The 27,693-nt window shown below is 41.4% G+C and overlaps 1 protein-coding gene across 1 annotated transcript in view; it reads left to right on the plus strand.

Annotated features, from left to right (window-relative positions):
* Positions 1-2,416: 2,416 nt before the first annotated feature.
* Positions 2,417-27,693, plus strand: part of igdcc3 (immunoglobulin superfamily, DCC subclass, member 3) — a 59,584-nt gene continuing 34,307 nt past the window's right edge. The window contains exons 1-2 of the mRNA XM_061742299.1: positions 2,417-2,721; positions 8,726-9,031. Coding sequence (XP_061598283.1) covers positions 2,655-2,721; positions 8,726-9,031 — 373 coding nt within the window. The 5' untranslated portion in view covers positions 2,417-2,654. The remainder of the gene's footprint in view (positions 2,722-8,725; positions 9,032-27,693) is intronic.

Raw genomic sequence — 27,693 nt, forward strand, 5'->3', positions numbered from 1 at the left:
AATTGATAAAAAAAGGAAATATCTTGAGTTCATGCAGTCTGCAAAGAAATAAAAGCCAATGTGAACTTAAGGATCACTGTGCCATTTTTATTTGCTTTTTTTGAAAATGGTCTGAAATTGTTCTGCTTTGTGCTTGGAATACGTGTGTCTAAGGGTAGCAGGGCTTTAGAAACACAAACTGTTTTTTTGGTTTAAAAGATTCCTTTTAAATGTTTATGCAGTATTTATAACAAATTGATAATCTTAATAACCTCTTAGTTTTTGAATTGGCAGATTAACGAGTCTATGCTGATGAGATAGAAAACAATATTATCAAGAGAAGTTGAGTTTTACTGGCGAGCAATGAATGATACATGGATTATAATGGTGGCAGAGCCAAAAGTGATTCGATGAATTTTACACCTCTTTTCTTGTAGATAAACAATAACGTATTTTTAACTTCCACCAAGGTTATTTATTATTTCTTAGGCATTTCTTAGGCATGCAGGCATATTAGATCAGGGAATAATAACATACTGTAAGGCTTGAAGTCATGGGAGGGTTTTGTGCTGGACTTCACTCTGTATATTGCGGATGTTCTTATTACACATATTCATGCAAATAAACACTACACTTTGCAAACGTTTTACAAGATCTGGTCTAATCTCTTTTTGAACCGCTTTGGGACAGCAACCACCCACAAGCCACACTGTGCCTTGCATTAGGCTGGCACAGGGTAATGGTTTGTGCAGTGTGCTGGATTTAAGATGCCCCACACAGCAGATAAAACAAGCCCCGGCGATGCCCATAATTGCTGTAAACCCACTTAATTACAGCTGCTGCTTTCAGGTGATACAGTGGATTTTTTTATGACTTAATGGAAGGCACAAATCCCAAATTCCCTGAACAATAAGCCAGGAGCCAGGAATTTTTGGAGAGAAAAAAAAGAGAGAAAAGCATGGCAAAATCTTCCTATGTGTTGTCACCAGCGAAATAATCTAATAACTATCTTAAATTACAATTTTAATTCAAAATCTTTCTTAATTATTGATGAATAACAAATATAAAAGTATTCATTATGCATCAAAATACATCATGCAAATGATACAGCTTCCCTGAGGCACCCCATGTAAAACTAATTACTACATACATGCCCAAGTATTGTCTTCTAGTCAAGGCGGAGTTTCTCTTAATTACTTTATATATGGTTGGAAGATTACTTCCAGCAGGGTTTGTGCTGTGGACAAAACAGAACTTGATTTGATTAGATACCAGGGAAAATATTAACACTGCACACGCATTCATCCATGGAACTTTGATTTACGAGTTTTAATTAGGCCTACTGTCATTTACATAAAAATTGACGTCCTTCAAACACCGGCAGAAACCATCTGTAGATGTAAACTTGCAGGATGAGAAACTGAAAGTGGAAGCAAATTACAGAAAACAAGACCAGGTTAAGCATTGCGTCAATTAGGTTGACGGTCGGTTTCCTTCCCAAACTGCAGTGTACAGATAATCTTTCATGGTTTGTTTTTTAGATTAGATTTTAAATTACGCAATGTTTCCACTAGGGAGCGCTCAAGTATCACTAAACAGCCCCCTCTCCGTTGTTTTTTTAGTCTGGTTGTAACCTAAGAGCGCCAGCCTCTTTCATTTATCATCTCAGGTTCACATGTGCTAAAACCATCAGTTTGAAATAAAACACAAATCATCCTGACACCACGTCACTGTTTTCTTTCATCATCTCCATCGGCCCACAGATAACACCAGTCAGGGAGTAGTTAGTGACAAAACACCCAATTAGGTCGTATTTTGTTGTTGTTTGTTTGTGTAAATATCAGAATTGATCTTTTTGAGAAGCAGCTCAGTCTGTATTCAGATGTCTCATCTCTTCCTTACGTTTTACATTCTCCTTGTCAACCCTATTACATCACAGCTGTGGTCACTTGAATTAATGACTTCATTTTTTATTTATTTATTTTTTTTTTAATTTGCATGATTAATATCTCTGGACCATTTATTTCCAGGGATCTGCAAAACACTAACCCGTGGAAGAAACACGGTGTCCTTCATAGTGACTATTTGGCTGAGATGCAGAAATCACGCTGTTTTTGCAGGTTTCTCATGCGTTGAGAGCGAAACAGTCAGCAGTCGACTCTTTTGTTCCAAGAGGAGAACACTGTGTGCGTATGTGTGTGTGTGCGTGTGTGTGTGCGTATGTGTGTGTGTGTGTGTGTGTGTGTGTGTGTGTGTGTGTGTGTGTGTGTGTGTGTGTGTGTGTGTGTGTGTGTGTGTGTGTGTGTGTGTGTGTGTGTGTGTGTGTGTGTGTGTGCGTGTGTGTGTGTGCGTATGTGTGTGTGCGTGTGTGTGTGTGCCAGAGAAAGAGATAGAGGGACACACACAGGCTCTCACACAGACTCCAGGATACAGCAGAGTGTGTGAGGAGCAGAGGAGCTGGGATGCTGACAGACTCCACATAGATGCGTAAAATGGCGAAAGCGTATTCGACCTAAGCCATCCGCAAAACAGTACGTCGGAACATGTCCTAGCGGAAATCTGGATATTTTAGTGTTCCCTAAAGATTGAAGAAAAAAATACATAAATAAATAAAATCGCCGCCTGTTCTCACAACGTTGTTCTCAACGAGCGCTGGATTATTTTTGTGCGTTTAAATGGCATCCACACGGCGCCACCGCCGCCTCCTGAGCTTTTTGGGAATCCTCTTAAATGCTTTAATCGGTAAGTGGCACCACCTTATTACCAGAGCAGAGAGGAATGGGCTGGGATGGGATCGTAGGGGACAGCCGCTGTCAGCCTGCTGCTCTCCGGAGTGATGCACGCTGCAAGCAGCAATACGCGTGTTATGCATCTCAGTGTACCTTGAACTTGGCTCCTCTTCGCTGTCCGATAGCATTTCTGCTCTAAACAACGGTGGAATACCAGTCCTAGCACCTTGTGCACAATGGTTTTGCATGCTTTTCTTTGCATTTTGCAGAATTCCAGTTGTGTAAAGTGTACTTTTCCCTAACATTTGTTTTCACAGGTTTCCAAAATGATAAATGATTAGATGCCTAACTAACTTTTGTGCAGGGTTAAAGCGAGTAATTACATTTTTAAAACTTGTTTTCTGAGTTAAAAGCCCAGACTTTCTTGTCAAGAGTTTAATTTCATATCCAGGGACTTAAAAAGTAAATGGATTTATTGACTGGTCAGTCACCAGAGCCCACCACCCCGTGGCTGGGTGAAATGACAGTGGTTATTGCTCTGAGAATAGATTAAAAGGCTGTGGTTATTGCCTGCTGGGGAGAATATTTGTACAGATTAAATGTCAAGGCTGTCTCTCTCCTCCTTTTCAAATTTTCTTCTACATCCCTTTGTTCACTATGACAGTCACTTTCTCCCTCTATGTGGGGGCCCCTTCATTCAAAGCCTGGAGAGAGTATTGGGTATTTGCAAAGCATACCACACAGGGACCCACAAAGGCCCCACTGGAATCATATAAAGGCTACTGGTTCATAACATGCTCGGCTCTGAGGACTGGGAACAAAACCGTCAGAAGCACACACTCAGCTCAGTGATGGATGCACTTCCAATCTACCCATCGCATTGAAGAAATTAAGGTCTTTCAAGTGCTCGTCTGCCTCAGAGAGTAGATTAGGTCCAGATAAATGCACTTTTCATGTGGCACGTTCAACAGTGCTGATGTACGCCAAAGAAGAATTAAGATGAATATCTGCACTGTATCTGTTAGAAACTAAAAGGCTCACAATGTTGATGAAAATGTGAGTAATCAGTCTTAATTTATCCGTGGACAGGGTGTTTAGCTTAATTACAATAAAACACCTTATGCACACCACAGTGTACAGATCCCGTATGAGTGCAAACGCAGCTGCAGACTCTCACTTAACTTCATCTCTGTCTCAATTTCTTGCAAATGTGTTTCCAGAGTATATCTAGTTCATCATAGTTAGGGATAAAGCTGTTCCTTACCATGAGCAGTACATTAACAGAAGATAGATGGTTGAGAGGGCTAAACAGAGCAACAGCTGCCCTACTTTCCCTCCAAATCAAAGACTTTATTTCTCAGCATCCTTTTGTTGCATTTTACAGCATCATGTTTGTTTTCTGAACTAAACAGCCTCTATTGTTACAATAAAACCAGAATATACACACTTAGTGCTCATTAAGGAGCATGAGCATTAAGGTAGCAAGAACACAAGAGTATTGATTAATAATTTATCAAGCAGTAATCTATAGGAGGGAATAAGCATTGTGCATAATTTTCCCTATACGGATACAGAATAAATGTCTTTTTTTAAGCGAAAAGAAATAAAGTTGTTGTGCCGTTTCTCATTTTAATAGCTCATTTAAACCGTGGGTTCTTGGGTGTTTGATTCATGCATTTAAAATGAGACGTTTGTTGTGCAGGCTGAATGATTTATTTCAGTCACAGCTCTCTTGTGAAATATAGGTGGCAGGTACTCCATTATTTGAAGAGCTAATGATGTCTTCCATTTGCAGTTTGGTGCAATTAGAAATTAGAGGATACATTTTCAATCCAAGGTGCAAAAATGTATTCTAGTTCAGAACCAAACAAAGCATACTGGTGCAGCATTCTGTCTCAGCTAATGCAACTATTTTTTAGCATGTTGTTGTCTTTAATGTCAACAAAAGAGCTGCAGAACAGAAGTGTGAAAATGTAACTAAACAACCAAACCACTTAAAATCTGCATTATCCCCTTCAGCCTGTTGTATGCGTTTACCTTTCAAGCCTGATGGACCAGGAGCATCATCATTTTCAAAAACCACAAATATTAAAAAAATAAAAATAAAATTGAGATAAATGGTCCCAAACTCTGTACCGTATAATTATAGTAAAATATTGAATCTCTCAAAACTGACACCTCATGTATTAAAACGAGACGTGGTGCCTCTAAAACTGAGCTCGGTGTCAGTCATACAAAAACATTATTATTACACTTCCATCATGTGATGCGATGCAAAGCAGGTGTGCCAGTAACCCATAATCTCATCACCTGGCAGCCTGTAAGGAGCCTGTGGAGAACCCTGAGCTTGCTGAGCTCTGTCAGTGGTGTCGGTGCCTTCAAAACACAACTGTCTGTCAGCAGCTGGTGTGTCACTTTATCCTGTGCCAGCTCGCCACACTTAAATGTCAATAGTTAGTGAGCGCCAACATGAGCCACACGTAAGCGGTCCTCATCTGCAGTGCTCCCCAGTAATCCTATGTTCTAGTGTTTTTGTGAAAAGAGCATTAGGATGCATCCATGCGTGTGTCTGCCTCCTTATCTCCCCATGAAAATACACACCTGCATGGATTTATGACAGGGAACATGTATTTTTTGAGATCATCTTGACACACCGTGGTCTACATCTGTGGTCCAAATATCCATCTGCACAGCACCAAATGTTCTGCATTGATGAATGACTGTAACCTTTTTGGTGTCTTATTTCCTTTCTTTCTTCCTGGTTCTCCATTATAACTAAGTGTGGTGATTGTAATTAGTCTCAGGGACATTTTTCACTCTGTTGTTTGTGACCTTCTAATCACCCAGAACTCAGAGTTGCATTAGCTGGTCACTCGGGCAACATGCTGTATTCATCAGGACAGGCAGAGCCCAGCAACATCAGAAAAAAAAACATTTGAACACAAAATCATTAAAGTTGTTCAAATTATTCTAATCAATGACACCTTAACACTAAGTTGTGACACTGACTAATATCATTTGTCAGCTTTGAAAGGTCCAAATCATCCAAGCAAGTTTGGATCAGTTGCATGTAATGTTTAAAACTATTTGTGTTTGTATGAAAGGATTTTGAATATGAATTAATTCTTTTTGAAAATGATCCATACTTGGATCAAAAAGGGACCCACAAGTGTGACCGCCTGAGTGCGTGGTGGCTGGTTTTTTGTCTGCTGGCTGTTTGCGTTGTAAAAATGTGGTCTTTGTTGGATTAAAGGAGATGGAGTTCAGTGGTCAGCATCAGTTTGGAGAGTGGCTGAGGGATCGCCATCTGCCAGTTAAGGGTTAAATAGTTCTCCAACACCACCGTGTTGTTTTTCACAAGTGGTAGGACTGATGGCTCTCTGGTCTCATGGCCATTTCACTTACCGTGCTCGCTGAGGGATAAAAGGAGAAGCTGGGAGGGAGGGGGTGTGAGGGGCATGTATGGAATGCCAGTACAAGAGCAGGAGAAGAGGAAATGTTTAGTTGCATTATTCTCAATGTGTGATCTTTCTGGAGGAATGCTGGCTGCATCTAACTTTTTCTCTCCTGGAATTTAGGGGATGAAGCGAGGGGGTCTCTTTGGTGACATTTGCACTTTAACCCCCCTCCCTTACCCCCCTGCCGGTCCCACCAGATTGCAGGGCCCAGGGCATAGACTGGTAGTGCTTAGTCCATCAGCGGCTGAAAGGTGACACCAGGAGCATGCACGAGGCTTCACTTTTATAGATTCAGTTCAAGTCAGACTGTTTACATCCTGTGTTTACTGTTCTCCCGATCCCGCCATTTACAATCAGATCCCACAAACACAGAAAATCCGATTTTTCTCATATCATCAGACAGGCAGCATCACCAAAAACAAATAAATCCTCCTGGGAGCGTTTAGTGAGAGCAGCAATTTGTGTGGAACTGTGAAGACGAGAATAGGAACACCACAATCATGGTGTCAGAGTTGCAGCTACTTGGTTAACTGGTTCAGTCCAAACATACAGGACAATGGAGCGCATGCTCTGGATGTGCTCGGTACAGATGTATTCAGACCATGAACTCCCTTGTGTTTGCTGCCTGAAGGAAGCTTAGTTAAGACATATTATTCATGAGGTTTTATGTTTAGTGAGGAGCCACAAGGACATTAAAAGCATTCTTTTTTTTTGTTGTTTCAAGGGTTTTTATGAAAATGATTATTCTTCCTGCTAAACTTGCAGGTCTAAGTGACATCGGAGAATCCAAATAGTAGGCACTGAAAATAAATGAGGGAAATAAGTTAAAAAGCAGCTTTAGAAAATCTCAAAAGAATAAACATTTTATTTGCATTATTGAAGCATGATAAGAACATTCTCACTTAAAGCCTCTTTGCTTTGGTCTCCACTTGATTTTCGGGTTGTTTTTAAGCCTTTTTTCGCATGAATATCATGTTCAGCTCAGTTATATACCTGGGTTGAAGCCCAGATCCTGCAGAGGGGTATCCCTTTTATTTTTTAAACAACAGCTGATAGGAGAATATACCGTGCACTCACTGGAAGGGCTTCCAGGTGCTGCTGCGTTTCTGCTAAAGTTAAATCAGCAACTCAGTCTGCAATTAAAATAAAATACTTGCAGGTCTTAAGAAGCTGGAAATATGGCCCTGGACGAGAGGGAAAGATTATAAAACTTTTTTAAGAGAGTAGTTCAGTGCACAATGTGGCCAAAGGTAATGGCTGCTCCTAGATAGCTGTTTTTAAAATCTGGAGCAAGAGCAAAATGAATTTTGCAGAAAGGACAAGTAGATCAAGAAAGATGTCAAATGACAGGAAACTCAAAGCGATATCCTCTGAAAATAGAAAATACACAACAAAAGAAATGGAAAATACATGGGCAGAAACAGCAGTCAATAGTTGTTACCAAGCTGTTCGAAGAAATAGGCTGAAAGAAAAAGTAGTTGTGTGCAGAAATATCTGCTGTGAAGCCTCATTAACGCCAACTGAGAAAATAAAAATGGTTACAGAGGCTTGAAGAGAAGCAGATATTAGGTGTGGATGATCAGACTGAAGTGGTATTCAGTGAAGAATCATAAACCTGCACTGGGAGCTGATGCCAGAAATCAAGTTTAGTAAAAATACCGTGACACATTTAAAAATAAAGGAACACATTTCCACATTCATTGATATGAGGTCGTATGCCAGGTAAAGGACATTTTCTATTCCGAAACTACAAATGAGCATTGACATTTGGGAAGCTTTTCTTACTCTATAGAACAAAAAGTCATTTTTCGTGATAATAATGTTAATGCCACAGCGGGAAGAGCATGCAAACTTGTCGTCAGATGATGACCTGTCAAGTGTAGTTTCTGAAATAATCTGACCATCCCGTCCGGCACCAACAACCATGCCACGTTCAAAGTCACTTAAATCAACTTTCTTCCCCGTTCTGATGCTGGTTTGAACTGCAGCAGATTTACTTGAACATCTCTACATGCTTAAATGCATTGAGTTGCTGCCATGTGATTGGCTGATTAGAAATTTCCATTATAATCCCTAAAATAAAGAATCCTAGATGAATGATCCCAGATAAATGATAGAGAAAAAAAAGAAAGTAAAAAAAAGAAAAAGAAATGTGCATCAACGAGCAGTTGGACAGGTGTACCTAACAAAGTGCCCGGTGAGTGTATACAGCATCATATCTACATGGTGGATATCTGTATGATGTAATGAAACAGATGTCATCTAAATGGCGCACTTACAGATCACAAAAAACAGGGTGAGATGTCCCAAAACTAAAACTGTGGACCCTGTCGTTCGTGGTCTGCATCACAACTCTAAATGCATGAAGCTATGACGTTATTTTTGATAAATATGGTTTAACCTATGAACTGTTTTTTTTTTGTCCTAGTGGAGATTGAGCACGGGAGCTGATCAAACTGCATTCACTTACAGTAAATATTAGTTTGCGTTGCAGCAAGAGGAACCTTCATGTTCACCCAGATGCTTGACGTTTGTGACCGTGTGCGTCTCTCTCGTCAGGTGTGCTGTGTGAAGCGGATCTCTCCTTCACGCTGGAGCCCAGTGACATCATCGCCGTGCAGGAGCAGCCGCTCATGCTCCACTGCCAGGTGGATGGCATCCCGCCAGTCACCACTCAGTGGAGGCGTAACGGCCTGCTCTTAACTCAGGACAAGCATCACACCACCTTCATCAACGGCTCGCTCCTGATTGCTCACTTCCAGAAGACCAAGCCTGATGGCGCGTCTGACGAGGGCGACTACGAGTGCATGGCCCAGAATTCATTTGGGCGGGTGGTGAGCCGCAAGGCCCGCATTCAGGCAGCCAGTAAGTCTTTCTTTTTGGTCATTGGCTTTTTAAAATATGTTTTGATTGAAATGGATTTAGCTACATGCTTTTCTTCAAGTTTGATTAAAAAAAAAAAAACAAGTGTAGTAACACAGATAACTGAAATGCAAATGGTAAAATGAAAGTCCTAGTACTAGAATGGCACGAGGCACAACTAATATGGTGTCCTTTAGTGTGGTTTTGGTTATATGTGGCTGTCTGGCAGTCATCTTTCATGTTGGAAATATAAACATCTTTGTCCCAGTCCAGAGTTTTTTTCTTGAAACCCCAACACATTTTGAGTGTTATACCAGTTGTAAGACATTATATCATTCATATACCAACAAAAATCATCCTGTATAAGATACCATCGTGGGAATTTGTGTGGGCTTTATTATGCAGCTCTGGCCCAAAGAGAATCACAATTACGTTTTATTACTTTTTTTCTGTAAGCTTTACAAATATGAAGACTACAACTAAAACATCCCCTAAAGTGATCGTATTTTAGTCCAATATCAGTCGACAGAGTGCCGCTGTGCATGTAAATGTACTTAATACATCTCTGGCTGTGCAGCTGTTTGAATATTTTAATACAATTCTTTGAGTCTAATGAACTTTCTGATACTGGTCTCCAGTGCTACTTGGAAATTTAAACCTTTGAATGTAGCCTTAACAAGCGCTCATGCTGAGTCTTCCTGCTGCTTTGTAAGAGTGCAATAAGCTGAAGGCAACTTAGCAACCTACTCACTGCTAGAAGCTTAAAGATGCATTTTCTCCAGCTTGACTACCAGTTTATTAGAATACATTCTCGGTCATCATTAAGTTCCCAGCATTGTTGCCATGGTTCATCATTATTGCACTTCCATCACATTGTCGTAAGACAATCTGACACGCCGTCCTCCTCGCTTGTCCTTCGTCTCTCCACATTTCTCCTTCTGTTGGAAATCAAAGGCGTTGGGGATGCGCTCTCCCCGAGCAGCTTTAGTGATAATGTACTGTTCCACACTGCGCAAAGTTAAGAATATATTCTGCAAGTGGGAGATGGACAAAGGCCCACAGAGGCCCGTTGATTTCTTGGCTGTGAGTAGACAGGACACTGCTGTGCTGTTGTGGCCAATACAACTTTTCCACTCAGTGGGGTGTGGAGGTTAGCATGGATGTCTCACTGACCGCAGGGAAAAGTCACTCAGCTCTGTGGCTGGCCCTGTCAAGCACACGCAACACTTTCAAGGCCTCCATAAAGAGTAATTCTTTTTCCAATGTAACTGTGAATTTACTATTAAAGCGCACTCCTTTTTTTTGATTCTGCATTAGTGAAAAGTCAGCTTGGTTGGCCCTGGTTTTTAATTTCCCAGCACTAAACTAAAACCCTTATATGAAGTATAAGAAAAGAAATAAACTATTCTGATGGACTGTTCTTCATTATAGCTTGGTAGAATGGTAAACCTCACATTTTATTCACAAGTGCACCTTTGGGCTGAACTATGCAACTAAAAGAGAGAATCTCTTTGAGCACAAGTCCTTGGTTCAGTATACAGGTGGATGAGTGTTGGTGCTGTAAGGACACAGATTAATACTTCAGTGAGGAAGAAGTGTTACTGCAGTATAGAGGAGCATTAAAAAGGGTTTAAAAAGTTCAGATTCTCTGATTCAGACATCCAATGTGACATTTATGTACTCTACCAATAACTGATATTCATTTCAGTGATGCGATTTGCATGATACCCACAGCATTGTAAGGGATTTCAAACCATCACATTCTGCCTCATAATTGAATCCTTGTGAAGTTGGACAAACTCATCTTTTGTCATATAATGGTTCTGTGGCGTTCTGAAAATAAACAGCTGTGTAGAGTAATCTTTTCTTTATTTCAGTTAATAAGTTTTTATTTATTTCATTTCAGTGAGTAAAACAGGTTTAATGAATGATCTTTGAATAAAGCTAGCCTTCAGTTCACCTCGCAACCATGCATGGTTGAATTCTCCTGTGATGGCAGTATTTTACTCTGCAGCGTTTCCCTTCCTCTTGCATTGATTAGGGTTTTTAGGGGATTAGTTCAAGTCCCCTTCTCAACCTTGCCCTCTGACCTTTTTTTTTGGTTGTGTTGAACAATATTTTGACAAAGCGTGGAATTAGTAACAGCTCTGTTATACTGATATCCCCCCTCCTAAAATCCAAGCTCAGGGATTCACATCATTCTTTTAGGTGGAAAGGGGGCTCCAAATGTCACGGCATTAACCAGCATTGCTTGCTGATTCGCTGTCCCTCATGAAAGATTTGTCATATCACAGCGATATGCGCATTTGAAACTGGTTGAGTCAATATTTTATTGCGATCTGCATTGGAAAAAATGCTTGAGTTGATTTAGAGGTCAGGTTAATGACGCGCCGCATGCCTCCTGGTGGTTGTATTGTGTTGTGTCACATAAAGCAGAACTTTGCAAATATAACACTTTCCCTTGCTTTGTTTTTATGTAGTAGTGAGTCTTTGTAGACAATTCTTTGCAGTGTAAATTCAGTGAAATGTTTATCGCCGCATAGCGCTCAGTTTCTGCCAGTCCTCACTCTCACTTCAGCTCCTCACTCCACAATTGTCCAACTGTTGGACTTTAGGACATTTTATGTCCTTAAGATAAAATGTTACATGAGCTTTACCTGGCAACCCTCACCTGTACATGTGTTGGGCGATCGCTGCTCTGGTTGATTGCTTCCGAATTAGACAGATTCTTGTCAGGACATTCTTCTTCATCTTTGTTCAGGAACAGAAATAGTTCAAAGAAACTAAGTGCTCCGCCAACAAATGTCACTGACAAGTACCTTTTTTGTTTTCTGTTCCAAATGTTTGTTAATGTTGTTGTTGTTCTCTTTGTGTTGTTGAGGTCATTTGCTGTGTTAAAGTTCCTCTTACAACAGAGCTCTGACTTGTACCACTGCGATGCAATGGGTGCTGTGATTACTGAAGCCGCTTTATAGCCCTCCCAGTAGATAAATCCTCCATCTTACCCTTTACACTACCACCCTCCATAAATTTCACTTTTTATTTGCTTGACAACCGTTTGTACGAGCTCGCTGTCGGGGGCTGGTGTTGGACGGACTCCCCACTGCCCCCCGTAAATCGCCGGTCGGTCTTGAAAACACTTTTTTCCCCCCCGAATGTTGTCTCTTTGATGGTCAGTTTCTCCCTCCTTCCTCACTTTCTCTAGGCCCTCCTCATTAACTTAGGTTCAGGAAGCTTTTCATCATTTGGATGACTGACAAGCCTGGTACAGTGCACCCAGTCAGGGCCCCTCCCCCCACAGCACACACCCGTCACCAGGCAACACACCACAAAAGCCCCCTGTTACAAAATAGCTTTTAGGATCAATTGAAATGACTTGCTTTTGTCCATTTGTGAGAAATTAATTGGAAGGAGTGGAGGCTTTGTCAGGGGATATTTTTCACATGCACCTTTCATACTGGGGGACTACATTGGCATTTCAAGAAAAAGAGACAATTTTAGAGGTGTTATATGTGTATTTTCAGATTTTTTTTTAAAAAAAAGGAGAAGAAAAAACAATTTTGTCATCATACATAAGATCAGCGTTATTTAATGTTTTGCAGTTATGATGGCAGACTTCTGAGTGAGAGTTTAATAAAAGAAGAACCCTGGAGGCTGTTACGGTTGAAATAAGAGAAAGCACAAGATTACTTTATGCTTCTCATTTATGCGCCTTTAATCCCCCCTGAGGAAATAAATGTAAAGGAGTGGGATGTCAAGCCTGACAGACACTAAAGCGGCAATGTGCCACTTTCAAAGCAGCATGGATGGCTTGCCACAAGCCGCCACTCACGTGCAGAAAGAAGTTTGGTGAGGATGATTTATGCGAGGCTCATGTTTGTTTACACCAGAGCGTTTTGACGATGGCTCTGCATCTCCATCACGCTCCGGCCCCACTGTCTCCACCCCTCCTGCAGCCTCCTGGCTGCACGAGTGCTGAAGCTCCGTGCCTGCATCTCCCCAAAGATTCCTTTGTCTGCCCGCCAAACCCCCGCCCTACCCCGCCTTCGCTCCTCTCTGCTCACTCGCAGTGGAGCAAATCATCTCTCTTGTCGTATTGATTAGCCAAATATAGTTTTGACATTTAAACATGGATGCTGTTTGCTTTTTCCCCCTCATTCTGACACAGTAGAGATCACGTTCATGCATGTATGAAATCAGGGTATCCACCGAGGAGGAGTCACGCTGCCTGGCTTTTGTATGCCACAAATCCACAAATATAGCCACTGCTGTGTTTCCCCTTCTCACATCATCCAATCTCATTGATATTCCTGTCTTGAAAACATCCGTGTTTTCGCGCGTGTGGGCACGGCTTTATCGTGCCGGCTCTGCCTCTTCCGTTGGGCAGGTATGTGGGCTGATGTTAACCCTGGGAGCTTCCTCCTGCTGTGTGGTCAGCGCTACTCCATCTGTCTGCCAGTGACTCAGAAGGATTAAAGGGAAAAAAAGGCTTTTTTTCTCCATTTTTCTGTACTGATGAGGGGAGCTGAAGGACTGAAAGCTCTGACCTCCTCTGTGTAATTACACCTGAAACCCACTATTACTGTACACCCTCAGATCAATCTGTCAGACCTCATTACCCGATTGTGCATGCTCTGTTTGAGTTGAAAAGATTTTACAGCTGTTTTTTTTTTTTTAGAATAAGTTTAAAGCATGTCAATTTCCAAGCCAAGAAAAAAGGTAAACATATGCCATCATTACTCTTTATCTCTCCTTTGCCCTTAGAGAAGCTGTTTGACCTCTAAGGTTTATTTTGTTGTCTAAAGGCTAAACCCATTATACTAAAAACCCCTTTTTATGAAAGGTCTAGACATTTTCTTTGACAAATGCTTAAGTTGTTCGACTCTCCTGTGGGGAAGGAGCAGAGCGAGTCTCTATTATTCTTAAAGATGGCACATTATTGACCTTGAAGCTGTGGAAAATCACCAGGGGATACCATACTGCTGTCTCATTGTCTTAGTTTGATATATGTCTTTATTTTGTTGGTGAAAATGAGATGCAATTTAAAACTAGGTTTCAGAGGGGGGTTTAATGCAATGATGATTTAGTCACCTCATTCAGTTAACTGTGATGGAAAGCATTCATTTTTGTCATCTGAGTTCTGTTTCTGTGGAGCAGAGGAGGCAGCTTCAAAAACAGAAGCTGTAATTCTTTTTGTAGAAGAGGAAACTGATACACATGTTCATTGTATGCACCAAAAGGCGCATGTTTACACATTCATCAACTTTGACCTTGCTCCTTTTTCCATCGTGCCAAGTTTTCAGCAGCTGCTCCTCTCAGCTGTGTACACTGCAGATGGTCATCTGACTGATCTGACTTTTATTCTATTATTATGCAAAGCAGTGTTAACTTATTGAACTGACGGGACTCATATTAGAAAGTAAATGTTTTGCAGAAATACCTTCGCTCTGCTTAAATTATAACCACGTTACCAAGTTATCAAACTGAAGATGAATAGCTGCGTTATGTTGACGGCGAGACAAGCTGGTAAATGTAAACACAACATCTCGCCATCATCTGCTGAGAAACCAAACTACTGCCCCCAGTTTTGTGTTGGGTGTGCACTTTTTGTGTTTGCGTCTCTAATTCCTCGTTCACGTCCCTTTGTTTGCGTTTCTGTTTGGCCGAAGTGGGACCCTCTTGTTGGATTCTGCATCGGTCTCTAGACCACCCTCGCTAATCTCAAGCAAACAAATGATTAGGGGGCCAAAAATTCCTTCTGCCTCCTTTTAAGGCTCAGGGGAGGAATTCTTGAGTAATAGAGGTGAAAGGTGAAAGGAGAGAGAGCAGGGTCCAAGTCAAAGGTTGTACGAGCCAGACTGGAGCCCAAATGTGGTATTTTGCTTCATTAAGGCAGTATTTTCCTTTGACATGCCATGCAGTCCTGATATGAGGTTAGGTGGACGTTGACCTACAGGAAGTAAATTTTATCAGTGGACAGGTCTTCTAAGGATGGACGCACGGGGATGTGTGGGTTTGTTTTGAGTGTGTATGTTGGTGTTCCTGTGATCCCAGGCTTGAACCAGGGGCTTGGCCAGCTCTCGTTTCTGCCCCGTCACCGCGCTTCACTACACTTAACAGAGGCTTTATGGCCCGATTGTGCAGTTAAAACTCTTTACAGGGTCTGCACCGTCCACCAATAAAAACACCATAACACCCACTTCCTGTCCTCTCCTTGCCATGAATTTAGTTTTGCATGTAGAATCAGTAGAATAGCTGAAGCCGGTGGCAGATATTTTTATGGCCTTCTTAGTTTTTCTACATGCAAACGCATCTTGTTTACCATCCAGTGTACACAGGGTTCAGAAAATCTTCCTGCCAACAAGCAGAGGAGACTGAGACAAAGGCCAGTTAGAGAGGGGCGGGCTGCAGCTGCCCTTTGGGCCTCAGGCTCCTCTCCCTCACCAGCACGCATGTGTATTTGAATGTTTTGGGGACCCTCTCGGCACAAAGCGCCACCTATTGTGAAATCCTGGCCAGTAGAGTTGCTGGGAACAGGCAGAGGCTGTGGAGATGTTCAGCCTCTGGAGGTTTCATTTTTAGCAGTGGCCTGAGCATTTCAGTTATCGGCGGCCGATGGCTGAGGCCCCTTTCATCGTTGCTGACTCTGGGTGGGTGTGTTTTCCCCTTGCAACTCCCTCCCAGCCTCTTTCTTCTCCCCCTGTTTCAGCGCTGGCTTAGAAATAGAGGGGTCAGAGGTCGTTAGGGGCTGGACGATCGAAGGGGGGGTTTATCTGGGAAACTCTGACCTTTCTGTGTGTGCATTAGTGCAGAATATCCCTTCCTTTTTTTATCCTCCTCCCATTACATCTCCCCTCCTCCAGTGCTGTACCTCCTGCTCATTCCCCAGTGGGGACCCATCCCCCCTTGTCTGATGGCTCCAGGCAGGGGCAGCGACCTTGGCTTTGGTAATGAAATGAAGAGGCCCAAACCTGCCACTGCATCACCCTCTCCTAAACAAGCAACACAGCATCCTGGAAAAGCAAGAGCAACATAAGCATATTCAGTCTCACCAATAAATGAGATGCATAGTTCTGTCACTTGTGTTTTTCTGCTTTGCTGAGAAGGTTTTTTAGTTTGTCTAATTGTTGATGTTATTCACAGATAGATCTCATGATCAGAAGTTAGATTTTGGAAATATGTGGCTCAAACCTACTTTCTTTTCACATTTATAATGATTTTATCCTGCATTGAAGCTATGAAGCTAAGGGATCAGGGACTGTTAGTAAAGTTGCCAACTTTGCACATCATCTAAAAAATAAGCAACTCTGAGAAGTAATGGACTTTTCATGTTTGCCGTTAAAATAAGGTTCAAAAGATTAAAAGTGTTGGTGTGAGCTGTTACACGCTATGGGGAGTGTTTAGTGCATATCTCTTTCAGGCAGATGGGAAACTACTGGTTTTGCACCAACAGGGTCAATTCAAATGCATCTGAATGGCCAAAATTGACTTATGACCCAGGAGCCCATCAAGGGGGATTCACAGTAATCTTTAAGTGTACAGAGTCTAAAACAAAGCAGATGGTTTAGTGTCCTGTGACTGGATGTGATGTTGTCAGTGGCGTTATGTAAATGAGACATAATTGTTGTGAAATCAAGGGAGTGTTGGTTGCTCGTGCCGAGGAAAACGTTTCTCAGCAGATTAGTGAAACTGCATCAGATGGAGTCATCTACCCTTGTCGGCTATATGAGTCTGCATTACGTCTCTTCTTTCTCATAAACTATATGCTGTGTTCAGTCTTACATGTTTTGCACTGGTTCATCCTTCTATGTATCCATTTAATCTCAATAAGTTGAATGGTGGTTAATGTTGTTCTAATGGAGTTTAATGGTCTTTTTGAAAAGTCACATTGGCTGTTTCTCAGTACTAGGTATGTCAGGTTTGAATTTGTGTGTTTGACATACTTGGCAAGTTCAGCTTGGGGGAGATTACTTTGGAGGACAGGAGGATGCAGTTAGGTCCTCCTGCTATTTGAATAGCAGTGGACTTGGTGACATCACAACGAACACGAACACACCTGAGGATTGTGACCGTATTTGATAGATGCAAATTCTAAACTGGGACAGTACTTCATCTGTGACTGGCTGTAACTCCACAAGGATGCATGTGCAGACTGAAAAACTGTTTTTCTTCCCGCACCTGCTGCACCCACTACCAAATAAACAGGTTTTCTGTGTGTGTGTGTGTGTGTGTGTGTGTGTGTGTGTGTGTGTGTGTGTGTGTGTGTGTGTGTGTGTGTGTGTGTGTGTGTGTGTGTGTGTGTGTGTGTGTGTGTGTGTGTGTGTGTGTGTATGTGTGTGTGTGTGTGTGTGTGTGTGTGTATGTGTGTGTGTGTGTGTGTGTGTGTGTGTGTGTGTGTGTGTGCACCGTTAGCGTTTTCACAGTTTGATTGTGAAATGAGGGATTATTGTATCAACATGAAATTCTTAAGATCTTCACTTGTTAGCTTTTTTTTCCAAACTCACAGTTGTCCGTAGAGTCCTTGAAGTGTTTGGGGTCAAAAGCCCGTCAGGCTGCAGTGTGTGTGTGGACTTGGTCACCAGGGATAAAATGATTTTCGCGGGAACCAATTAGACGAGGTTACTGTTGCATGGCACAGAATGAAAGACTTCTGGGATGGCCAATTTACTCCTGATAACCCATTTGTATGGATCCGTTTTCTGAATCTGATGATTTGAAAATGTACTTGCATTTTTAGATATTCTTTCTTTTTTAAACATGACAATTAAAAAAAGAAGTAGACAGCTATTGTGGTAAAAGCTTGAAAAAGCTGGAAGAAATTTGACATTTAAGGAAGCCAGTTTGGACTTTGTAAAAAATGTTTTACAATTTTTGACATCAGACAATAAACAGATTGATCAATCAAGCAAATAATCTCAAGATCGTAGTTCAGGCCAATGAACTGCAACGAAGTCAAGTGGGAATGGACGAAAGTGCAAAGCGGCAGTGAATGAATTGACTTGTGTTGGAGGTCCCCGGTGATATCTAGGCCCCTCTAACTCAGGAGGCCGGACCTTAAACCAGGCAGGAACATTCCATTCAGATGCTGTGCCATGACCCCCTCACCCCGCCGGCTCCGTTTTCAGAGAAGCCTTCAAGGCTAAGCATCAACGGACTCACTTAGCTCCACGAAGCACGCCTCTGCTGTTAGAACATGCCGCAAGACTGCTCCCCAGACCCCGGGCTCGTAATTCATCTCTGTAGCATGTGCATTACAAATGCTTAAGATCACATAAATGCACTGACGTGGGCATGTGCTCGGGCTCATGATTAGTGACTGTACAAACTGTACTCTGACCTGCTGTGTGTGAAATAGCAAATGCAGTGTCCACCCCATCAAAGCACAAACATGTCAGCGGCAACCTTATTTCTCCGTGAAGGCGTCACCAAAACATCTAATTCACTTCTACCCATGAGTGACCAAGTAGCAGTTCTACAATCTCTCTGACGAGAATCAAAATTCCTCCTTTCTCTCAGTGTCAGAGGATGAGATGTCACATATATGGGAGTTTGAATCACCTGTCCAGCTCCAGTCTTTAATCATTTTTATGAATGTATCTCCACTTTTTCCTGCTAAAAGTAGTTTCAGGTCATGTGTTGGTAAGTCGTAAGGCGGGCCATTTCATTGCCTCACTATGAAAAGATGAAACATGATGCTTGCAGTGTAATAGCCCACTCCATTTTCCAGCATGGGCATTATTTGTGATTATTTGTGAGTGGGAAGACAGCTTTAGTGGCTTAGCTGGCTGACGGCTGCTCAGACGCGCTGGCAATATGTGCTTATGTCTGACAGCTTGCGGTAGCGCTCCTCCCATCCACTGCAACGAGCAGATGAGACGAGGATGACGGCCGCGGAGTCACTGCTACAGGTCGCTCATGTGTTACTTATCATCTCGTTTATTCACTGCGATGGCACGGATGTAAGGAAAATGTTGATGTGCAGCTCCAGGCTTCTGTTAGATAACATTATATTGTATGTTGTCAATTTAATGTCACCGGGGGAAAAATAGTGTCCTTAAATAAAAAGAAAACTCAAAAGTAGGATTTGATTGAAATACTTTGAATTTTGGGAGTGGATTAGTACATTTTCAGTCAAGAATGCTAAATTCCTCCTATTACCAGTGTGAAAAGTAATTTACTGAACTCTAGCTTTTCTAATTTGGGGATTTTGGCCTACTTGTGTTTACATAAATAAGACCTAATGTAGATCATGAGTTAACCAGAAAAAGAAGACTAAATCAGGGTACTTGGAATCAACTGGTTAGTTTTTTTTTATAGGATTTTCCATATTAAAATATTTTGATATTTTACATTTAAAAACATTACGGGTCATGTTTCGTGTGTTGAATAAAACGCTTCCTGTTTGCATTCAAACATTCTTCAAACTAAGACAAAGGGCATTGTGGTTTAAGAGGATTGTTTGTTTTAAAAGAAGCAGTGAGAACAAATATTAAGTACAGATGTCTGTCAGCTTTAGAAGTAAAGTTGTAAAATGAAATTGACACTCAGTTGAAATTGTTGAAAAAAAAGGTTGAGTGATATCATTCATAATGTAATGATTCCCTGGGTTTGTTCTTCTCTTTTTTACTTCAAGATATGCAACAATAATCAATACGCTTCAGCCTGTTCCTCTTTTGTCTATGAAGACATTTGTGTTAAATTTTCTTGTTTTATATTTTCTTTTTAATTTGTAAGTAACCAAAATAAATGACAATTTCTATAAAATGTATTTCAAATTAGTTTAAAAATGTCATGTTTACACATGTCCTTTCATTTCCCTTTGGTGATGAATAAAGTAAGCATTCTGCTACCTGATCATTTATGTCCACCAATGCTTGTTTAATAGGTTAAAGCCTGTTTTGCATATTTGAATGTGAAATGTCAAAAGCTTGCAGTACAAAAAAAGTAAACCTTAGTAAATCAATAGGGACATTGATTGTGTTTTTAACAGTGGTTTTCTATTCCTATGAAATTTTAAAAGGCTATTTTCTCAAAATGATTTCCTCACTTAAACCTTAAAGACAAAAATCTTCAGTTAACTAACATAAAACAACAATAAAAAACACTCCAATGTGACTTCTGTCTATATTTTGAAGGCTTTTAAAGAGAGGTTTGTATATATCAATTTGTTAGAGCTCAATATATATTTGAAAAAGAGAATGCAAAAAATACTTTACTCATATGTGCCTAACAACAGCATTGTGTTATTCACAGTACAGAAAGAGATGCTAAAAGTTCCTCAATGAAACTATTTGGTAACTTCATTACATGACATCATGTTATACCTTGTAGTACCAAAAAAGGATTCTCTTGTTATATTTTAAATGAAAAAGTCTGATGTTCAAGACTGACTGATGGAAATTTGATTAAAAACAAGGAATCATTATAAAGACAAAGATTTGATTCCATGTCGTCGTTCGCAGGCTTCAGCATTTAGATGTTTCCTCCTTTTGTTGTTTGTTTCTCAGACGTAAAAACCTCTCTCTGTGCTTTTAAATCTGGAGCTGCTCTTTGTTCACTCTGACCCTGAAAAAGGTAATTTACTATCTGATGGAACCAAATCACAAGTGAATGTCGAACACATCTGCACTGTCTTTGTTTACACACGTTAGAGGTAGCGGCAAAGACAGGCCTTTCATTTCTCACCCCCTGTGTGGAAACAATGAATGGTAATGCCGGAGCCTGCACTTGCCTTTCCTTGCTCTCCTGCGACTTGGTGTTTTTTTTTTTCTCATGATCCGGCGTGAGTTTGACTCCGTGCTGTGGGCGTGGCCGGAGTGTCACACATGTGTGTACAAAAGGAGATGGGGGTTACTGATGGCATATTACCATGCATTCATCAGGATTAGCCAGTTTGGAGGTGAGTGGGGGGCTGGGATCCTCGAGTGAACAAGGGGGCGACAGTACCCCCGGTGACCGCAGTCATCTGGCAGCCTCAATGGTGGGAACAAGGGAGGGTAAAAAAGAGAAAGAAAGGAATAACGGACAGACTTTAAACTCACAAGATAGGAGGACGTGTCCTGTTTTTCATAAACTGACACCTGCTGCCCCAATGACTATTATTTTAAGAAAGCTCATGAAGGCCCGTTCCTATTGTAGCTGCTATCATTTTGAATAGGATAAGTTTCAGTCCTCATCGCATCCTTTTTCATGCACCACTTTTTTGTGGCTCGTCAGAGGAATCTTCCACCTGTCTTGTTAATCACTATAGATCTTTAACGTCTCTTTCCTCAATAACTGAGATTTCACTAACCGAGAACGTTATCTTTAACCACATTCAGTCTTTTCAATCTTCTGTTCACCCAGATCCAAACCTCCCTCAACAAGACGGAGGTTGGTTCACCAGACCAGCGCTGTTAATTTAGTCTCCTATTTCTTCCTCATTGTTTCCATTCCCTCTGCCGCCAAGACAATATCTAGCTCCTCTTTCGCTTTGTTGCAGTCCTGCCCCCCCGCCAATGCATCTGTGTTTGCCACACATGTGATGGCACCGTGTTGCCCAGGATTATGATTAATGGCCACGGTTCAGCCTGAAAAATTCCCCTGAACGGGTGCCAGTTGGCGAACGCAGAGAAGAAACTCATTACTGCTGTCAGGTGAGCTGACGGAGCAGGGACAAGTGGAAGGGGTTTTGTGTGTGTTTGTGTGTTTGTGTATGTCTGAGAGAGAGGCAACACAGGAGGGACTGTGCATGTTAGTAAGTACAACAATGTCTGTCCACCCCTTCAATATATAAGCCATCATACGTGAATAAATGTGTTGGCATGTAGTAAGCAAGCTGTAAAAGTGAGTTTGGGTAAGAAGGCTGGCGTCCAAGTAACATGGATAAGTTCCCCTGAACGAATGAGGCGCTCTCCGCCAGAGCGCCTTAGCCCGCAGATATTCAACTTAAGTCTCAAACGGATAACCAGCATGTTGTTTCATCAACACTGCCATTCTCCTTTGCTGTATGCTGTTTGGAAGTATAGGTTCTTGTTATTCTATTTCTATACATCTCCTTGCTCCATTCACACACATTCTTCTTTGTCCTTCATTCATTGTCTGTGAGGATGAAGATTGTGGCTCCCACATCTATTTTCCCTTTGCTGTTACCAGCCTTTATTAAATAGCAGAAACTATTTCATTTAAAAAAAATATAATGTACATTTCTTTATATGTATGTATGCATGTGGTAGCAAGAAGTAGGAAGAAAGAAAGAGTAAGAAGGCCATACAATATAGAAGTCTGCACGTGTGTGCATTATTTAAAAAGACACAAACTGTGCCCATGCCAAGATGAGAGGACATACATGTGCCTTCCACGGACGGGAATAAGGTACACCTGTAGCCCAGTCCAGTTTGCATGTTCTTCCTGTGCTTGCTGATGGTTTTCTCCAGGTAATACAGTATCCTCCCAAAGTCCACAGGGATACATGCCAACTGCTGATTCTAATTTGACAGTGGGAGTCGATGTGTGAGTGTGTGGTTGTTCGCCTGCACGTGAGATGAGCTGGCAACCTGTCCAAGGGCCTGCGAGACACCCCCCAAACCCTAAACGGACATAGGTGGGTTCAGATAGACGAAGGCTGGAGCTCAACTTTTCACTTTTGCCGCTACAGTTTGAAGAGAAACCTTAAATGACAAATTTCTTACTTTATTACTTTTCATGCTTTGCCCATAACATCTAAATTAAATGATTACCCAGGATAATACAATTAAATGAATATGTAAATGTGTAATAGTACATAGTCGGAGAAAACAGAAGATTAGCAACCTCAAATGATGGCGACACACATGAAACATGTTCCGAAACAGTTCATCAGATTTAATTAAATCAGCTTCAAACGTCTTACAACTCACCATGATTAAAAATAAACAAAGTAACACTTTGCTATTGGTGGAACTGCGTCAAAATTTGCCGTAATATGTACACAAGTATTAAGCATAATTTCCATACATAATGAAAAATGTTGTGAAGTTGAATTCTAATAGGCAGTTTAAGATGCAGCGTGCATCTCCCCGTCTTCATTATTTCCCCAAATATTTCCTGAATAGATCAAGTCTGAATTGCATGTTGTGTAACAAACTGTTTAAATATATCTCTTCATGTCAATCTGATGGCAGCAAGACACGTGTCAGGAAGGCAAGATAAGACATTTATTTATAGACCCTTACTTTAAACCCCCAGGCTATTTCTTTTCACACCTCCACTTGAGAAACTCCCTCAGATTCAGTAACCGTAGCACATATATAAGGTCAAGCTGGATGTCGTTGGGCTCTGTGGATAAGAGACACTTGGAAAAAGGCTGAAATACGGTACATCTTTTTTTGTCTTTATCGCTAGGCAAAAGTGAGATTTAAAAGGTTCCAGACGAATAAAAATGTTTTATTTGCCAAATCAAAACTGTCGATTAGAAAATTAGTAACATTAGAATGAGACAGTGTAACTGATTATTGAGTCTGCTCACAAAAAATAAAACAAGGTGAATAAATGTGGCGTCACCTTTCATGTGATCTCTAATATCCCCTCATTATGATGATTAATGTTTCCTTATCGTAACCAGTCAATGAGTGGAATTTCAACACATAGCAAAGAGAAGGACTGATATTGGTGCTCGAGTCTGCAGGGAGCGTTGTACTTTTCTGTCTGAGGGGCCACCCCTAAACTGCAGATTTATGATAAATAGACAGATCAAGAGTTTGGACTCTTGTTCGTCACTCTGATGATGGATTTGTTTATACCAGCTTTTGATTGCACTCTTGGAAGCTGTGATGTGAGGATTTGTAAACCAGCATGGACAGTGAGACAGATAAATGCACAGTGGGAACCACACCTCTGAGGCCCTGCGGACCTCCCTCCTGCTAGGGCTTTTCTTGTGTGTCTGTTGGTCGGAGGGATGAAGGAGAGATTTACGGAGCCATTTCAGTCGTTTGTTGCTCCCAGTTTTCAGGGTGCCGTGAGGTTCAGTGGAGCGCACGGGCCCGGACCCGCCCTGCGTCTTTCAGATTTCCCGTGGGAGTGCCAGATGTGAGGTCATCCATCTACCCCCGGGATCAGACCAACCCCCCTCCTTAAAGTCAGATAGTTAACACTAAATGCGACTCTCTCAGACGGCAACTCACACTCGCACACGTACAAGTATGTTAATTTTGCCAGGCCCATATTCTCTCCACCAGCAATGTGTGATCAAGAAACAGGAGCTCAAAGAAAGGCTTCTCCAGGGAGATACATCATGGCCTTCTCAGAGTGGCCTCCCAGCCCAACAGTTGTCCTCTAATGAGGGGGAAGTAATGAGTGTTAGGCTGAGGAGATTTGTGATGCCAAATGTCTTTCCAGGTTGTTATTCAGCACCATTTCTGTTTGTGTACCTCATTTATTTCTGGCTTCACAAAACAGGGGTTGTTTACAATGCAAAGACAAATTTAACGGCATTTCCATTTGAATATAAATCTAATCAACTTAAATGTTTTAAAATGGCCCAAACTCTTCAACAAGAAGAAACGCACAGACAAGACATGGGTTAGACGTCGTATGTTTTACTGTTGTGCAGAAAACGCACACAGCGAATGGGCTGATGGAATGATGCTCATAATTCATGTGGATATGAGCTTTTACACACTGCTGGGTGACGGAAGCAGGCGTTTGATTTGATTTCTAAAGCAGGTAATTGCATGCAAAGGTATTGGTGATATTAATTAGATATGTGGCCTCTGGGCAAATTGAGAATTGGCTTTGAGAATGTACTTTTTCAGTAACAACCAGGTCAAGGAAAATTGTGTCTATATATTTTTAAGGTACATTATTCTCAGAAGTAAGTACTCGGAGAATAACGGCTTTGGGAGGTTAAAAAAAGACACCATATTTGCAGAATTGACCAAAAGGACATGTCGCCCTCAGTGGTGTTCAGTATGAGCGTGGATGCAGGTTTGAGTGATGCATGCAGATGTATTCCTCCGGCAGCAATGAATTTAAGCACTTTCCTCAAGAGATCAGAATTTAATTCACTTAAATGATTTACTTTCTTACAAGTCAAACAAGAAAAGAAAGAAATCAATGGCTTATAGGAAGCCCAAATCCTGACCCGCTGAAGGTAACCTGTTCTTCAAACTTTCATTTTTCATTACTTTTGCTTGGAAAGCTCAATATTATGTCACTCATGGATTTGTTTAAAGTAAAAGTAGGATTTCAGAAGCATTCAACAATGTTCCTTAGATGAAGCTGGAGCATAAAAAACATAATTAAACACAGATTATGTGGAGAGCTCCAGGCCGTTCAGTATTTTTAGAAAGTCATTATCACCAACAGATAAAATCTTGATCCTCTTAGATGTGCACATAATGTCTTTTGGTGTCTCTGTTGACATGAAGGCGCATTAATCTCACGTGTGATGGAGTAAGGTAGACGTAAAAGAGATATCTGAAAAATAATTTGTTGAAGGTTTGTACCAGCTTTTTCACAAGATAATTTTTTTAAATATTTTTCTGCACTAGCTGTTTGTGTAGTGCCGTGTGTCCCAACGCTGGTCCTCGGGGCACACTGCCCTTCATGTTTTAGATGTTTCCCCGCTTCAGCACACCCTGATACAAATGACTGTGTCATCAAAAGTCTTGTAGAGACCTTGATGACAAGCTGATGATGTCCATTCATTTGAATTAGGTGTGTTGATGCAAGTCAACATCTAGAACATGCACGACAGTATTCCCCCGAGGACCAGAGCTGGGAAACACTGATTTAGAGTAATGACAAAATGTGGAGTATATCAAGGAGGTTTTTCAATCTTTTTGCACAAGATAATTTCAATGTAACTCAGTTTGCAGCTATGTTCACATCTATGTGCATCAGCATGTACTGTAAGTAGGACCTGCACCACACAACTTCCTCTTTACTGAGAAGATCTGGAGAGACTAAACAAATGCAGGAGCATTTCATGCAGCAGGGGCAGGTGTGTGTTATCCCTCTGATTACGCTCACTGGCCATGTTGTGATGTCATTAGGTACACCTGCTATACCTAATTAGGTACCTGTGTATCTAATAAAGTGGCCAGTGAATGTATGATTCACTGCTCTCGTGGTGTGCTAAACACCACAGTCACAACCTGAAAAATGGACAGAAAACATTAAGCCGAGTTAGTTAAAGCTCAATGCTGAGTTTGTTCTGTTTTCTGATCAGGAAGGAATGAAATCCCACCAGGAGTCGGGATCTGTGTAAGAGAGGACGCACGGACCACCCAGTCTGTAACACAGACCACAGATTGTCCTCGGACTGGAGATGTGAGCACACAGAAAGCGTGGCTCTAACAGGTGCTTAGAGCCTGAATGGAAAGAGGGAGACAGCTACCCTCTAGGTAAACAAGATAACATAATAAAGGATGCCCAATGATGGAAAGTAGACACAAAATGTATGATTATTACTGACTGCAATGATGGCAAGTTTGAAGCTTTTTAATGAGTTTCATGCCCAGTTTGTCCTTAAATTATTAAAATACCCTGCTTTTCCCCTTATTCTTCTTCTTCTCAATCATCATATCCATTCTTAATTGCTTGTAGGCCAATGCAGATCCACATTCTTATTTAACACTTGGTCAAAGTTAACATCTCCAGTGTTGGAGGCAGCATGATGAGATTCTCAGTTAATTTCAAATGTATTCTTCTTTTCATGCCAAGGGTTATGTCTGTTATTTGAACCCCCCCCTCCCTTTGTTACCTCGGCCTCCACGGCTCACGCTTTCGCTATTTTCTCGTCCATGTCTCTAATCTTTACCAAGCCGTGACCGGGAATAATTTGAATAATCCCTTAATTTTCAGCATCTGTTGAGCTTTAATGGCTCTCTCTTTAATTAGCGTCTGCATACTGAAGTAAGTGTAGGAGGGTAAGTGTGGGGATTTTGGAGGCACTGTTTGGTGTGGGAGCGCAGGGGGTGGGAGCCCCATAGTGGATGGAGTGCGGGCCTTGAGGACCGAGGGGGTCTGGCGAGCAGTAGAGGAGGCTTGAGGTGGTGCAGGAGAGAGGGGTGTGGTGGAGGCAGAGCGCAGGGCCGCAGATGAGCCTTTAGCTTTGTCTCTGAGGATGACTGGATGGGGGGGAGGGGGTGGGGGGCTTAGTGGAAAAAAACAAACTAGACAATGAGAAATGGCCGTTTCCATCGTTCTATCTTTGTGCTGTTTGTCATATCTGCTTACTTTGCGGTCGTTCAAATTAGTAATGCAGCCCAAGTGCATGTGTTTACACGGTATAATTACTGTGTTGGTGTGTTTGTCCCACGTTTAGTTGCCAGTGTATTAATGTTTATTGAAACACTAATGAATGGAGGATTGAAACCTGGTGTTTTACCCCATATAAGTAATATTAAATTAAATCATGGAATTTAAAAAAAATGAATGATAATCTAACCCTTTTAAATGTATTTTGCTTATAAAAGTCAAATGGAGCAGAACCTGTGTCAACTTTGTTAAATCTGACTAATCTTTGATCAAAACGGTAACAGAATACCTCTAAAATAATGGATTATTTGACTACTCATTTCATGCGTAATGCAGCCTAACAAAACTGGAAAGTGATGGGACACAAGTCTATATCTTTATGACCTAATACCTACTTAATAGATTCATTATTTTCAGAATATCCTTCAAACTACTTAAACAAGTTA

Source organism: Cololabis saira, chromosome 2 (assembly GCF_033807715.1).
Source record: "Cololabis saira isolate AMF1-May2022 chromosome 2, fColSai1.1, whole genome shotgun sequence".
In the NCBI taxonomy this organism is placed as follows: Eukaryota; Metazoa; Chordata; class Actinopteri; order Beloniformes; family Belonidae; genus Cololabis; species Cololabis saira.